Source organism: Vipera ursinii (genome assembly GCF_947247035.1).
Source record: "Vipera ursinii genome assembly, chromosome: 6".
Lineage (NCBI taxonomy): Eukaryota > Metazoa > Chordata > Lepidosauria > Squamata > Viperidae > Vipera > Vipera ursinii.
In genome coordinates, this window is record NC_139515.1 from 49,588,812 (window position 1) to 49,603,223 (window position 14,412).

General features: G+C 41.0%; 1 protein-coding gene across 1 annotated transcript in view; it reads left to right on the top strand.

The window, feature by feature from the left end:
* The first annotated feature begins 654 nt into the window (after nt 1-654).
* Nucleotides 655-14,412, top strand: part of TMTC2 (transmembrane O-mannosyltransferase targeting cadherins 2) — a 217,662-nt gene continuing 203,904 nt past the window's right edge. Inside the window, exon 1 of the mRNA XM_083365136.1 lies at nt 655-1,139. Coding sequence (XP_083221262.1) covers nt 1,057-1,139 — 83 coding nt within the window. The 5' untranslated portion in view covers nt 655-1,056. The remainder of the gene's footprint in view (nt 1,140-14,412) is intronic.

Consider the following 14,412-nt stretch of genomic DNA (forward strand, 5'->3'; position numbering starts at 1 on the left):
AACCACACACAGAGGGCTTTCTTCCTTTCATTCTGCTCTCCTTTCCAGCAACCTGGGAGGTATTTCAGAGGAACTTGTATGTTAAACAGGCCTGGTCTCTCCTAAATAGATAGGTGGGTAGATAACACTCACTCCGCCACCCACCCACCCACCCACCTCTTTGTCCTAGAATGCCAGATTTCAACCCCCACTTGGCTCAACAGTACTGTTCCCTTGCGGGGAGGGGAGAGTTTCCAGACGACTTGCTTTTGAATAGCGGGCAAGGATGAAAAAGCCTGTGCCAGTCGCAGGCAGAGCCGGCCGGCTCTTCTTTCTTCCCTCCTTTTTAGCTTCCCTCTCGCCTTCCTTCCCCTCTCCTCCAGAACTGGGGTCGCCTTGAGAAGCAGCAAGCTATTTGTTCCTTAGCGAAGACGGGGGAAAAAAAATAAAAAAAATAAAGCAGAAGCAGCAGCAGCAGGAGGAGGAGGAGGAGGAAGAGGCAGCAAGGAAGCGCCGCCGAAAGCGAGGGGCGGGAGGCGGACTGTAGCGAGAGAAAGGGGCGGACCAGAGGGGATGGCACGCAAGCGCGAAGGAAGCTCGGCGAGCCCCACGCGGGCGCTCGCGGAGCCTCGGCGGTGGTTCTTTCAGTTCAGCTGTGAAGGGGCCTCGGGGCAGTAGGGAGTCGGCGACGGAGTGAGCCGCCCGCGGTTGGGAGAGCTGGAGCAAGGCGGGCAAATTCCGGACCAGGGGTTGGGTCGAAAGGTGAGCGGCAGCCGCTCTCGCCCTGCCCGCCCGCCCGCCCGGCCAAGCCATGGGGTAAAAGGAAGCGAGCGGACCATCGAAACAATAAAGCGGCTGGTGCTCCCGGGCTCCTCCCGCCGCTGACGGTGCCTGGCCGAGTGCGGGGAAAGAAGCGAAGATGCCGGGGGCCGGCAGGCGTTGACCGACCGACCCGGTAGCAGGAGAAGGAAGCCAAAGTGAAGCCGGGCGGTTGGGAAAGCGCGCGGTGGATGCGTTTCGGGGTTTGGAGCGGCGGCGGCAGCAAAGGGAGAGGCGGAGGTCGGCGGGAGCGGAGAAATGATCGCGGAGTTGGTGAGCAGCGCCCTGGGGCTCGTCCTGTACCTCAATACCCTGGGCGCGGATTTCTGCTACGACGACAGGTAAGAAAATGGAGGAGTTGGGAGCTGGAGAGTTGGCGGGCGCTCCGGCCGAGCGACTGCTGCGAGAGGCCGTGCCCTTCCCCAGGGGGTTCCCCGTGTGTGTGTTGCGGGTTTGAGATTGGGCTGGCGGCTGTGTGTTCTTCGGGAGGAATGCAACTTGCAGGACGCGAGAGCGCTCTCTCCGTGCGAGGTCCTCCGATGGAAGCGATGTCTCTCTCCCCTTAACTCGTCCGGTGGCTGGAATAAGTCGCCTTTTAGTCTCTCATCTTCTCTTTCACCTGTTGAGGCGGGATTAGTCCGATTATTCCCCTTTTTCTTCTGTTGGGTAGGTTTTCGCCTATTTCCCCGCCACCTGATAAATGGAGTTGCTGTTGCAAGTACTCTGCTGTCGAGAAACACTCGCAATTCATAAGATTTCCTCGATTGTCAAGTTACTTTGGTCGAACTAGCCCTAATGGGAATAAACAAAAGAGCCGAGAGGCTGGCAGAGCCAACCAGTCTAATCGTAATAAACCTCTGCCTAATCCCTTTTCTTCCCGGATCGCCTTTTCTGTTCCTTGCAAATATACCTGCGTTTCATGGGAGGAACAATCTGCTTTGCTTGAGGCTTAATTACATGACCATGTGTGCATGGTATAGTATTTTGTACCAGAGAAGTGTTATGTTTTTTTTCTCTCCCTTCAAAGCAACATCTTAATAGCAGGCCGTTTAAACGATGTTACATCTGGACAAGAAAAGAAGGAGAAAAAAGTCACATCACTTTTGGATGGATTCCATTTGTTTCTCTTGACACTCTTGTTTCCAGAGCATAACACACTTCTGACATTCTCTTAGATTCTCATACACATGGTTAAAAAAAGAAAATGGAAATAACCTTAAAATTTCAAGAGTAGTGATCTAAATCTGGGCTTTCTAATTTTGAAGTCTTACCTTTTAAATGCCACGAGTGTATCAAGCCACATGTTCTTGTTTAGTAGTTCCCTAGAATGTGTGTGCTAATACTGAAAAACTTATTTTTCCAAATTCACTGAACTCTGTGAGAAATTAAGTTCTGAAATAGAAACTTTTGCTTTAACTTTACTCATAGGGGCAGTACTTGCTTGAAAAATCAAAGAGTAGCTGTTTTTAAGAGTCTGCAAGTGGGCGCCTGTGCATACATTGTCTTTAAAGATTTGCCTGGCAGGTTTTTTTTTTTAAAGCATTTATGTTGGGCCTTGGTCTGTGTATAAAACATTGCTAATGGAGTAAAATAAAGGACCTAGGACTTAAATTTGCTTCTTTTGAGTTTGGACTGCTAATGAAAGCTGTACAGAATTGCTGAATAAAATGACACTGATGTCTAGAAATGTCACAGTTGTGCTGGTGTTTCTACCTTTCCTTAAATAAAACCCTGTTTTATGAAATTGATGAAAAGCTCTTAGTAATTAGAGAAACTTCCAATTTGTTCCTTTTTCAGTGATGTAATCTGATTGCAATTAGAGCAGATGCATAATTAAAATATATTGGGGAGAGGACCATGCTTGGCTGAGCTTATAAGCCATTCTGGGGTGTTTGTATGGTCCATTGACGTTAAATCATCCAAAAAGTGAGCAGAAGTTTACTCTGACAGCATTTCATCAGCCCCTTTCTCTATGGGAAGTGAATAGATCCCTTGGGTGAGAGTGAACTGCCCTTCAGTAAAGTGTTTGCATTGATAGGAATTTTCTTACATGACAGTAATTTGATACCACAGTATCTAAAATATCCAAACTATGCTGTTTGAGAAACTTACAGATGAAAAATTTGAAGTTCTGCTTTTATACCTTCATTAGTTTCATAATTATCAATAAAGAAAATTATTCAGAAACAGTATTTGGAGAGGGTTGTTTATAAAGGGAAACTGAGGGAGGACAGCAAAGCTGAGTCTAGCAAAGCTATCTGAAGCCTTAGAGGGAAATGCACAGAAAGGAAAAGAGCCATTCTTGCTCTACAAATCATTTGCCATGCAACACAATCTGCCCATGTTTAATCAGTGAAGTGCATTTGAAAAGTTTCTTTTGTTTCAGATGTGTTGCACCTGTTATTATTAGGGAGTCAATGTTAGAGTTAACTCAATGTTTTTTTGGGGGGTTTTACAACATTGAATGCCAATTTCTGTGTCTTTTTTAGTTATATTAGAAATCCAGTCATTTAGCAATAAAGAACTGATGAATTCTTTAAGATATTTAATAAAACATTTGCATGTATTGGAGTTTGGAAATGATTTTTAAAGGTAGAAAACAAAATAATGCAAAACCCAAACAAAATCTGAGTCACCCTGTTAATACTAAAATATAGTTTCTACGGTAAGTTGCTAATGTCAGGCTATTAAACTGTTGAATGCATTATCACCATGGCTGATAAAATTTATTTAATTGATTTATCAAATTAATATGACCATCTTATGGTTCAGGTGTGTTTGAGTGGCTTACATAAAGATAAAACAAATATTCAGCAATCATAAATGTAAAAATGGATTAAAATTAGAAAAATTAAAACAAGCTAAAAAACAAGGGTTTGGAGGGGAGATATGAGGTGCCTTCTTTGTTAGTCTACAGAAGACATGTCAAATTGCCGGCCCACGGACCGGATGTGTCACACCAAAACCACATTCACCCCAATGCCGACAATGGGGAAAAAGTCATGCGACTTCACATGATGTCACAAGTTTGACATGCAAGGTCTACAGTATGCACCCAACTCTTGACACATTTACAGATATGATAATTATACTTAGTTTTCTAAGAAAGGCTGTAATTGTCTTAAAGACAATTTGGTGAAACATATGGCACCTCAGTTTGTTGGCTGAAGATAGATGGTAGTTCAGAACATTATTCAAGAACATGAAAAGTTTATTTGTTGTCATTTGGTTTTTGACATTTGCTGATTAGACAAAGGATCAAAGGATCTTTAGACAAAGATCTTTGTTGTTTTAGCCATAACTGTACCTTAATGTCATTAGACAAAGATAACAGTACTTGAAATGTAAGTTATTTATATTTTTTCTATTCATATAATTATGCAGGGAACTGCTTGGTATTAAGCCCCCATCAATTACACTGTATTTTAACCTGTAGGCTTGTTGAATTTCTCTAAAAACAAGAGTCTTAAACACTCACTGAATTCTGAAATATACTGCCACGTGTGAATTAAGATTATTGATTGTTCTGTGCACTAGTCAACTAATTTTATATTATTCTGGGGAGAAAGGAGAAATTGCAAAGGAATTGAAGGCTTCCTCCATACCACTACTCCACACCATAACACTATTTTCAGAGTTAAGTCCTTGAGCTGAAATATTGTACTAGTGACAAAGTAAAGTTTGTCAACCTCCTTCTAGAAAAATGTATATGTTTAAGATAGCAGAACAAAGCAAACCACCTAGGAAAATGAATATAGATGATAGTTTTAATGAAAATAGGTGCCTGTAAAATGTCCCAAAGGTGCTTTTTCAAAAGGTAACATCGAATTTGTTTTTTCCTTGAGGACCTCTCACTTCTCATCCGGGAAGCTTCTTCAGTTCTTCAGCTTCTTGGATGAGAAGCAAAACATCTTCAAGGAAAAACAAAGTCCAGTTGTCTTTTGAAAGAGCACCCTTGGGACAACCATGACTTGGATGACTGAGAACCTCCATAGACATGTGCCTGTAAAATATTTTAGGAGTTTCCTAAGATTAGATAATATCCTAATTTTCATACAATAATATCATTTCCTTAATAATAAAAAATTGAAACCAACGTGCAGGTATGACATAGAATTAGGTTACCTATAGTTCCTCATTCTATTATCATGTCTAATTTCATTTTACGACTGTTCACTTAACAGTGGTTCAAATTTTTGAAAAAGTAACCTATAACCTAAATGTGAACTTACAACTGTCACACTGCCCCCATGTCTACATGATCATAATTCTGATGCTTAGGAACCAGCTTTCATTTATAACCAGTTGCAGCATCCCATGGTCATGTAATCGTGATTTGTGACAAAAACCAACTTTGGGAAAACTGGATTTGGACTTACAACCATGTGATTCAAATTACAAATCTGGTATCCCCACTTATGACTGCAATAAAAATGGACATAACATTGGGTCCGGTCACAATGACTTGACTCAGCACTGCTCATGATAGAAATTCTGATCTTAATTATGGTCATAAGGCAGGGATTATCTGGACTTTAATTTTTAAAAAGATTTTGAAAAGATTTGACATACTCATTACATGTACATCTAGGCTTATATATATGTACTACAAATAGCTTTGAAAATTTATTGGAGACATGTTTGTTAAAAATTATAACAATGAATAAGATCTTATTGACTATTGTAGAGTAAATATTAAGACTGTTTCTTCAGTCTTAATAAAGTTGTCTTGATAAGCAAAAAACTAGAATTCAGACAGAACATAAATTCTTCTGGTGTTAGTGGGCAGATCAGATTAATCCCAAATGTTCTTAAATATAATGTGAAAACAGTCCGGCTAGATCATCCTAAGGCCTCTATATTCCATTATACCATTATTGTTTAGTTTGATTTATATCCTATGTTTATTTTGTACAGTTCAATATGGCAGCCACCAGTTTTGGTGGTTTAATTTCATGGAACACAGGTGAATCAGTTGCGACCACTTTGGATGACTATAGGTTATTTTCACTGTCAAAGGGGTGATTCCTCAGGGAAAGGACAACTAAAAGAGGATGCGCCTTCATTTTTGGGATTTTCAGAGAGGCATCTGGTATGCTACAATGCAAAACAGGACTTAGGAATAAACAAGCCTAGGCCTGATAAAGCAGAAATGTTCTTGTGTTCATAAATCCCCATGTGATATCCTTTATGGCGTATCTTGTTTCAACCAAAGCTTGGTTACAAGACCACGAAAATATATATTTTCCTGTTTTTTTATCTTTGCTGTTAGTCTTCTGTCATTCTGGTAGAAAGGGGGCACTAAAGCCTATATTTATAGACGCAGATGATTGTTGCATATTGTTTTGATGTTGAAATATCAAAATTGCAACAACATGATCGTGAGCAGTTTCTTCATTTATTTGTTGATAGTGACTTTTTCCTATAATATTAATAGTATTCCTCTTGGGCAGCGGCTCTCAACGTTTTCTATACCCCGCATCCCTAGAACACTTCTGATATATTTTCGCACCCCTTACAAAAGTTTGAAATAACTGCAAATAATTATGCATAGACACTATAGTTTTGAAAACCCAAGTTTTCGCACCCCCTGGAATATTATCTTGCACCCCTGGTTGAGAACCCCTGCTCTTGGGTAAAAACAAATTGCAACATTAGCTAATGATGTGCTGTTTTAAGAATGTTATTGTCAGAATCCATTTATATCATATTCATAAATGGAATGTTTCAAACATTATCCCATGGATTCTGTCATCTCCCGAAGAGAAGAGGATAGATGTGTATTGAACCGGCAATAGGCATTTCAAAGGAAAGGAGAAGCCTTTTGAACTGGGGAAACAAAAGGGGGGGCTAGCATCTGGTTTTTGTCACGGTAGACAGCAATAAACAAAAGGGTCCTAACTTCCTTTTTCCCACGAGATGGATGATACGAGAGGAAGGATGGGGGGGACTGACCAAATGGGGATTAAGGGGGGTTAAACCGGGAATTCTTTAAAAGGGTTTACATCGTGGAAATATTAAGCCCTGTCTCATTTCCTACAACCGAGCATGTCATAGTAAAGATTTCTTTTGGACTAAAATCCTGACTCCAAGAGTTTTTGTCTTCCTAAGACGTGGTTCGGGGTGGGTCCTGACATTAGACAGGGCTTGCAACGAAAATCAACCCGGGAAGAAGAACCTTACCGGGGGATTTTGCAAATAAATATGATGTCTGACGATGAAGCAAGAAGGGAAGAAAGCCCCACGGAGAAGGAGCCTTCCCCCCAGCCGAACTCCCAGAAACATTGGGAAGCTGAGGCATCATATTCCTCCTGGGAGGAAACGGAGCAGCACGAACAAAACCCCCGGTGGTCGATGGGCGTTGGAAGGAAAAGTGAGTGGAAAAAGGCTTCGAGAGAAGTGACCCTGAGACGGAGCGACCACCAACCGGAATGGAAACAAGAGATGGAGAACTCCCTGCACGCCAGTGAGGAAGAGCGGATTCTGGAAAAAGCTATTGACTTGATGAAAACAACCCTGAGCTCACTAAGGGAGGAGAGAGCTGGAAACCACAACACCTGGGGTCGCAACTGGAGGGGTAACAGAAGGGACCCAACACCTGAAATCCCAGGGCTGTCCAATGGAACAGGAGCCGCTGACTCAGCGGTACCCACCCCCCCCAGACCCACAGATGGGGATCGAGATGAGGAGCGATACACTCCGCGGCGCAGACAACGATCCAGCCAAAGATTCCCACCCCTGGAAGCAAAATTCAAGGGGGAGCCATCACGACTGGGATTTTTCCTAACCCAAGTCCTCAGCTACATGGAAGAGTACGGACGGGACATCCCCAGTGACAAAACACGCATCCGAATTGTGCAATCTGCCCTGGACGGGACGGCCGCAGACTGGGTGGTGAACCTGCATGACTCCAACGCCCCAGAACTCAACGACTTCAATCGATTCATGTCATCCTTGAGGCGACGATTTGAGGACCCTTTGGCTGACCGGAAGGCCCGGGAGAGAATCAAGACGGTGAGGCAGGGCAGGAGAACAGTGGCCGAATATACCCAAGAATTCCGAGCCATCGCCAGCAAGCTGAACTGGCCAGAAGACATCCTCCTCAGCCATTTCAAAGACGGTCTAAACTACGACCTGTATGACGCTTGCCTGCCTCGGGGAGACCCCTACCATCTCGATGACTGGTATGTCCTGGCAGAGGAAGTGGAAATAGACCTATTGAAAAGACAACGCAGAGGAAAACCATGGGGCCGCCTGCCACTCGAGCAAACACGTGAGGGGGAAAACCCACCGGCCACGGCTAAAAAATCAAAGGGATGTTTCAATTGCGGGAGAGAGGGCCACCGTGCTGCAGAATGTCGTTCGAAAGCCCCTCCACGCAAAACAGAGGCACCATCTTCGAAAAAGCTGGGGAAGTCTCAAGGCAACCCAAAAGAATCTTCCATGAAGGGGACAGAGGCTGTAGAGTCCACAATTTCTGCCAAAACCTGGGATTGGACTCCGGCCTACACTGCAGGGGCGGTGGACACCTCGGAAGACAGCTCAGAGGGAGAACCTTTGGTAAGTGGACCTCTTCCACCCATACTTAAGACAGTAACTATATTAGCTTCCTCTGCACCAAAAGCAAATGAAATAAAAGCTTTGATAGACTCTGGCTGCATCCGCTGCCTCATCAGCCCAACACTGGTGGAGGAACTGAGCATCCCAGTGAGGAGGCTAAAACAACCAATCTCCTTCAGTCAATTAGACGGGTCTATAGCAGGGGGGGGACCAGCTACCCTAGCCACTCTACCACTCCACATGTCCCTGGGGTCCCATGAGGAAGACATAACATTTATAGTGGCCCCAGGCATGGCATGCCCAATGATTTTAGGACTGGAATGGCTGAAGAAATGGAACCCCGGGATAAACTGGAGGACTGCAGAACTCAACTTCCCAAAAGGGGAACAGGAAAACGTAAAACCCCCAAACACCCCCCCAACCCAGAGGGAGGAAAAAGCAGCAGTGGGGGAAGAGAAGGGGCTAACAGAGATACCGGAGGAATACAGGGACCTGGCTGAGGTTTTCAGTGAGGAAAGAGCAGATGAGCTCCCCCCCCACCGCCCCACAGACTGCACCATAGAATTCAAACCTGGGGCAAAACTGTATTTATTAATGAACTGGCTGTCATTAATTCTCCAAATGGCCTACCATGATATTCTATAATATTATTTATAAAAATGTTTTCTTAGCATCTGTTTAAGAATCTCATGTTTGGAGGTATCAGTATCAGCATATTTATTTCTGTCCATGGCCTGTATTCAAATGATACAATTTAATTAATATAAAGCTACTATTTTTAGTCCCAGCTTCTAAAAACAATATGTTATGATGTATTTATCCATCCTGTCATTGCAGTTTCATATCAAGAGTTATAGATTTTTTTTTCTTTTTGAATGTCTGATGTCCTTATTCTGTAGGGACCAGGGCTCAACCTAGGATTTTCTTTTGGGGTTTTTTTGGAGTTGTGGGTAGGGTAGGGCTAAAATCAGTTGATCCAATTTTCCCATTCACATGATACTCTACTCCAGGGGTCCCCAAGCCCTGGTCCATGGACCAGTACCGGGCCGTGGCATGCCAGCAGCCAGTCTGCACAAACAAGCAAAGACCCATCTGCGAGATGCAGGCAGCAGACAAAACCATGAGCCTCCGGTCCACGGAAAAACCTCTCTCCATGGAACCAGTCTCTGGTACCCAAAAGGTTGGAGACCTCTGTTCTACTCCCTTTCTTTTGATGCAGTGAAGTGTGCCATGTAAGCAGGGCGAGTATGTTGACATTTTATCTTGTTAACTTGATTCAGAATAGAAAACTATTTTGCAAGATTAGTTTCTTTCTCTCTATTCAGCACATCCAATTCTTGTTCTTTTTAAACAGATGTCAGTGTATGTTATAGCTGCTGAAGATGTCTACTGCTCTAATTGGACTTCTATAAAGAACAGTTTTTCATTTGAAATTGGGCTGTTTGGTCTGTCTGTCTGTCTGGCATGTTCAAATGTCTGTTAGTTATAACTAGAATGTGTAAGATTATTTACAGCTACAGTGAAAGCTACTCACATGTACTCACTATTTTGTTACAAACCCTGAAGCAAAACAAACCAGTTCACTTTATGGATAGTATTATTATGTTGCCCTATAATATTGACTGATAGTTTATTTCTATTGAAGTTGATCATTTTGAAGGAACTAAGACTGAATATAAACAGAGCCATTTTACATTTTCATTTTGTAACTTAATTTACAGTATTATGACTGCTCTCACAATTCTAAAGGAGGCACGTTTAATATTTGAATTGAACAACATGGATATGTGGATTCTCCGTAGATTACTAAATACCCTACAAGTATTCAATATATTAAATGATAACAAGATCATTCTATTTATGATGTAGTATAATTTGTGAAGAAGTCATCTATTTCTTGGAATGTCTATTGTGAAGGTCTTTGGGATATTTCTTAATTAATTAGGGTTTATTCCATAAATACATTTTAACATAGATTATTTCTGGATTGGATTAGTGAGTTATTTTGATCAGTTGGTCTGTTTACAGTATTTGAAGTGAAATTTTTGAATACTGCTTCTTGAAGCATTAAGATAATTGCATGTTCTGGAAAGCTGGTTACTTTAAGAGCTTCCCTGATCATGACTGTCTTTTTAATTGTTTCTTCCATTCAGTTGTGCCTGATTCTTGGAGATTGCCTGGATAAGTCTCTGCAGTTTTTTTGGCAAGGTTTTTCAGAATTTGCCGTGCCTCCTTTCTAGGGCTGAGAGAGAGTGACTGGCCCAAGGTCATCCAGATGGCTTTATGCCTAAGACAGGACTAGAAATGAGGGTCTCCCAGTTTATAGCCTAAGGCAGGGGTGTCAAACTGCCGGCCCGTGGACTGGTTTCATCATACTGAACCTGCGCCCACCCCATTGCCAGCAATGCAAAAAGAGCCGCGATACGTCATGATACGATGTGGCGAGTTTGACACCCGTGGCCTAAGGCTTTAACCACTACATCAAACTTAGTCACTAACAGTCTTGCTAACTAAATTAATTAATACATTCAACCTAGAAATCAGTTGAGTTTTTAATCAATATGGGTTCAGTTTTAGTCAGGAGGCAGCATTAAAAGAAAACAGAATTGGTAAGATATAATTTTTAACAATACAATGATTAAAGTTTAATTTATATTTGTAATATGTTCATAATTTGTTGGTAATGCAAATATATTTAATTTTAGTCTTCCAGTCCATTTCTGAAATGCAGATCAAAGTTAGTGGGCTTATAGCACTTGAAATGGGTTCATTCAAATGTGCTTCGTGGGATAGCTGTTGCTAAAGTCCAGTAGCTCATGTAATTGAGCATTTTGTGTGTCACTGAGGCCAACCAAATGGATATGAGAAACATAGCTAGCAATATCTTGCTTTTACTCTTTTAGTATCTGGTAGTGGTAAACCATAATACTGAATTCATACAATACACTAAAAGTCAAACTAACCATTAGTTTTGACCTGGGATAGTTTGTGATTGCAGCTAACACGTGATGACTGAATAGGAAACTTAACATTGGTTTTTCCTTTGAGTTAGATTTTAGTTAATTAATTTAATTTAATTTATTGAGATTTTTATACCGCCCTTCTCCCAAGGGGACTCAGGGCGGTTCACAGGGCATAAATATAAATAACAATACAAACATTAAAAAACAATTAAATCAATGCCCAAGTTAAAACCAATAATAAAACAAGCCTATATAAAAAAAACCCATGTACCCCCATCAGGCCAGACCCGCTAGTTCAAATAAATGGGTCTTCAACCCGCGACGGAAGGATCGGAGGTCTGATGCCATCCGGAGCTCTACCGGTAGTTTAGCTTTCCATTTAGTTTTAAGTCTATTCATAGTTTCTTGTGTGAGTGGCTGAGGTGTGATTCATAGAAGTCTTAGTTTAGGAATATTTTCAGCACACTCCTACATGTGTTCAAAAATATGTTAGTATAGTGAGGCTTAGTACGTATTTTGGTTTACACATGGCTAAAGCATTCTTAAATGGTGAAAGTAGATGTTTTATGGTAAACATTCTATCAGTGGAAGGATCTTCTTGGCTTACTTAAACAGGATAATTGGTGGCTTTCTCTTGTGTTTTAGAATTGTCATTATCTGGACAATACCAAACATTAGCATTGGTATTTGTATACTACGAACATTTGTTTTAATTGTATAGCCTCAGGTGGATGTGTTCTTCTGTTGGAACTATATTCTGCCTTGGGAATGTTCTGTTTCTGTCTTAAGATCCATCACTAAGATTTTGGAATGTTCTCTCTAATAAGAAATGCATTTTACAAAATAATTTGCTGAACTATAAATATAATTAGAGAATTTATATAATAATATTGCCTTAATCAATTATTTGACTGTTCGAATTTTCAAAGATAACATGTTAGCTTGTCTCTTCATAAAGTTGGGTATTTCTGTAGGAAGATCAAAGGAAACAAAAATTGATCTCTCGCCCATTCCTAATCCCTGTAATCACAGTTTGTTATTGTTTCCTACAGGTATTTGCAAGCAATAATTTATAGTTTTTACTGAAGCAATGATTATGGCTGGTTCCAAGTTTCTCATTGTTTTGGAAGGTTTATAGTATAGACCAAATTATATTGCTATAATTTATAGCACATGATATTGTTGCACAGGACCTTTCTACGTCAGAGCCTCTTTCTTCTTGTAATCCAGTACTTGCTTAACATTTTTAACTTTAACTTTTTAAAAGATGGATTTAGATGGCTACAATGTGATTTGGATGGCTCTAACTGCTTTGGCTTTTCTGAGTGTTAAAACTTGGTTTTTCCCTAAGTGTGATGTTAGAGGAGCCCAAGATATGTTTGTGTTTTATGGAGTTGTTATGAAGTGGGTTACTTATTATCATTATTTATTATATCCTTTTAACTGGTTATAGATTTTTAATACTGTTTTTGCATGCAATGTTCTCCACACAGTTACATATTTAACATGAGCAGTTATATAAATATGTGATAAAATAAATGAGATGGATAGATAGATAGATAGATAGATAGATAGATAGATAGATAGATGATAGATAGATAGATAGATAGATAGATAGATAGATAGATAGATAGATGTATCCAAATTTTAGGTTTTAATCTTCTGGATCTTTAAGTTAATTCTGAATGATTCTTGAGGCTAATTTTTTTTTGCCCTTTGAGGTTTAGCAACCTTTGAACTCTGACTTTTCTTTGTATAGTTGTGTTGAAGGAAAAATCTTCAGCATGATTCAGTCCAAACCGGGAATAAACAACATGGCAACTGCTTAGAAAGAAGGTTGCAGTTTATTTAAGAGGAGAGCCAGACAGAAAGATGGCTCTGGAAGAAAAGAGAGAGAGCACATGTAGGGTGTGGGTTTTTATACCCTCTGGGGCTTTTGAGGTTGTTTCCTGTTCCTGTTTGAGGCTTTGTATTTCCTGTGTCATGTATTTTGACCAGAGTCTGAGTGTGCCCCTTTGGCATCTGTAGGTTAATCCTACAGATGCCAAAGAATTGAGGCCTTTGAACTATGGTGCTGGAGAAGACTCCTGCGAGTCCCTTGGACTGCAAGGCGATCAAACCGGTCAGTCCTAGAGGAGATCAATCCTGACTGCTCTTTAGAAGGCCAGATCCTGAAGCTAAAACTCAAATACTTTGGCCACCTAATGAGAAGGAAGGACTCACTGGAGAAGAGCCTAATGCTGGGAAAGATCGAAGGCAATAGAAGAAGGGGACGACAGAGAATGAGGTGGCTGGATGGAGTCACTGAAGCAGTAGGCGTGAGCTTAAATGGACTCCAGAAGATGGTAGAAGACAGGAAGGCCTGGAGGAATGTTGTCCATAGGGTCGCGATGGGTCGGACACGACTTCGGACACGACTTCGCAGCTAACAACAACAACAACAAGGTTAATCCTATTATGTCCTGTCTTAGAGTTTGGGTGGGATATGTAGATTTTAGGTCTCTTTGTCTACCTAAGCTTCTAGCTGGGGGCCTCCAACCTTCCTGAATAGATTACCACATCTGCATTTCTACAGAGCTGGTTTCTGCTTGGGGGAGGGAGACTTGGGGCTATTAAGAAAAACTGGGCATGCTTTTTTGCCTCTTTAAGATCCTTTGAGGAAATATAATATTCTGCCCTTTTAATATTTTCTTCTCGGGGGTGTGTGTGTGTGATTTCCCAGGTTTGGTCATGTGGAGTATTTTTATCTCTTTTCTAAATAGCTGAAGGTTACAAATATTGACAAAACACACCTACAGACAAAATCATATAGAGATTTGCTTTTGAATTCATTGTCAGAAGATTTTTTAAAAATATACTTTTTGTACTATCTTGATATTTTGCAGATAATTTTGCTTTGATTAACAGAGAATTGGTCAGAATGATAGAGAATATGAATGTCATTCTTTAAGAGACAGGTTGATGTATACTTTTATTTCTAGGTTTAATGTGATAGTTCTCCAGAAAAAGTACTGGAAGTACTTGAAATTGCATAACAAAAATCCAATGAGACAATTGACTTCGGATTGTAGTCTTTGGAAAATGCACAGTG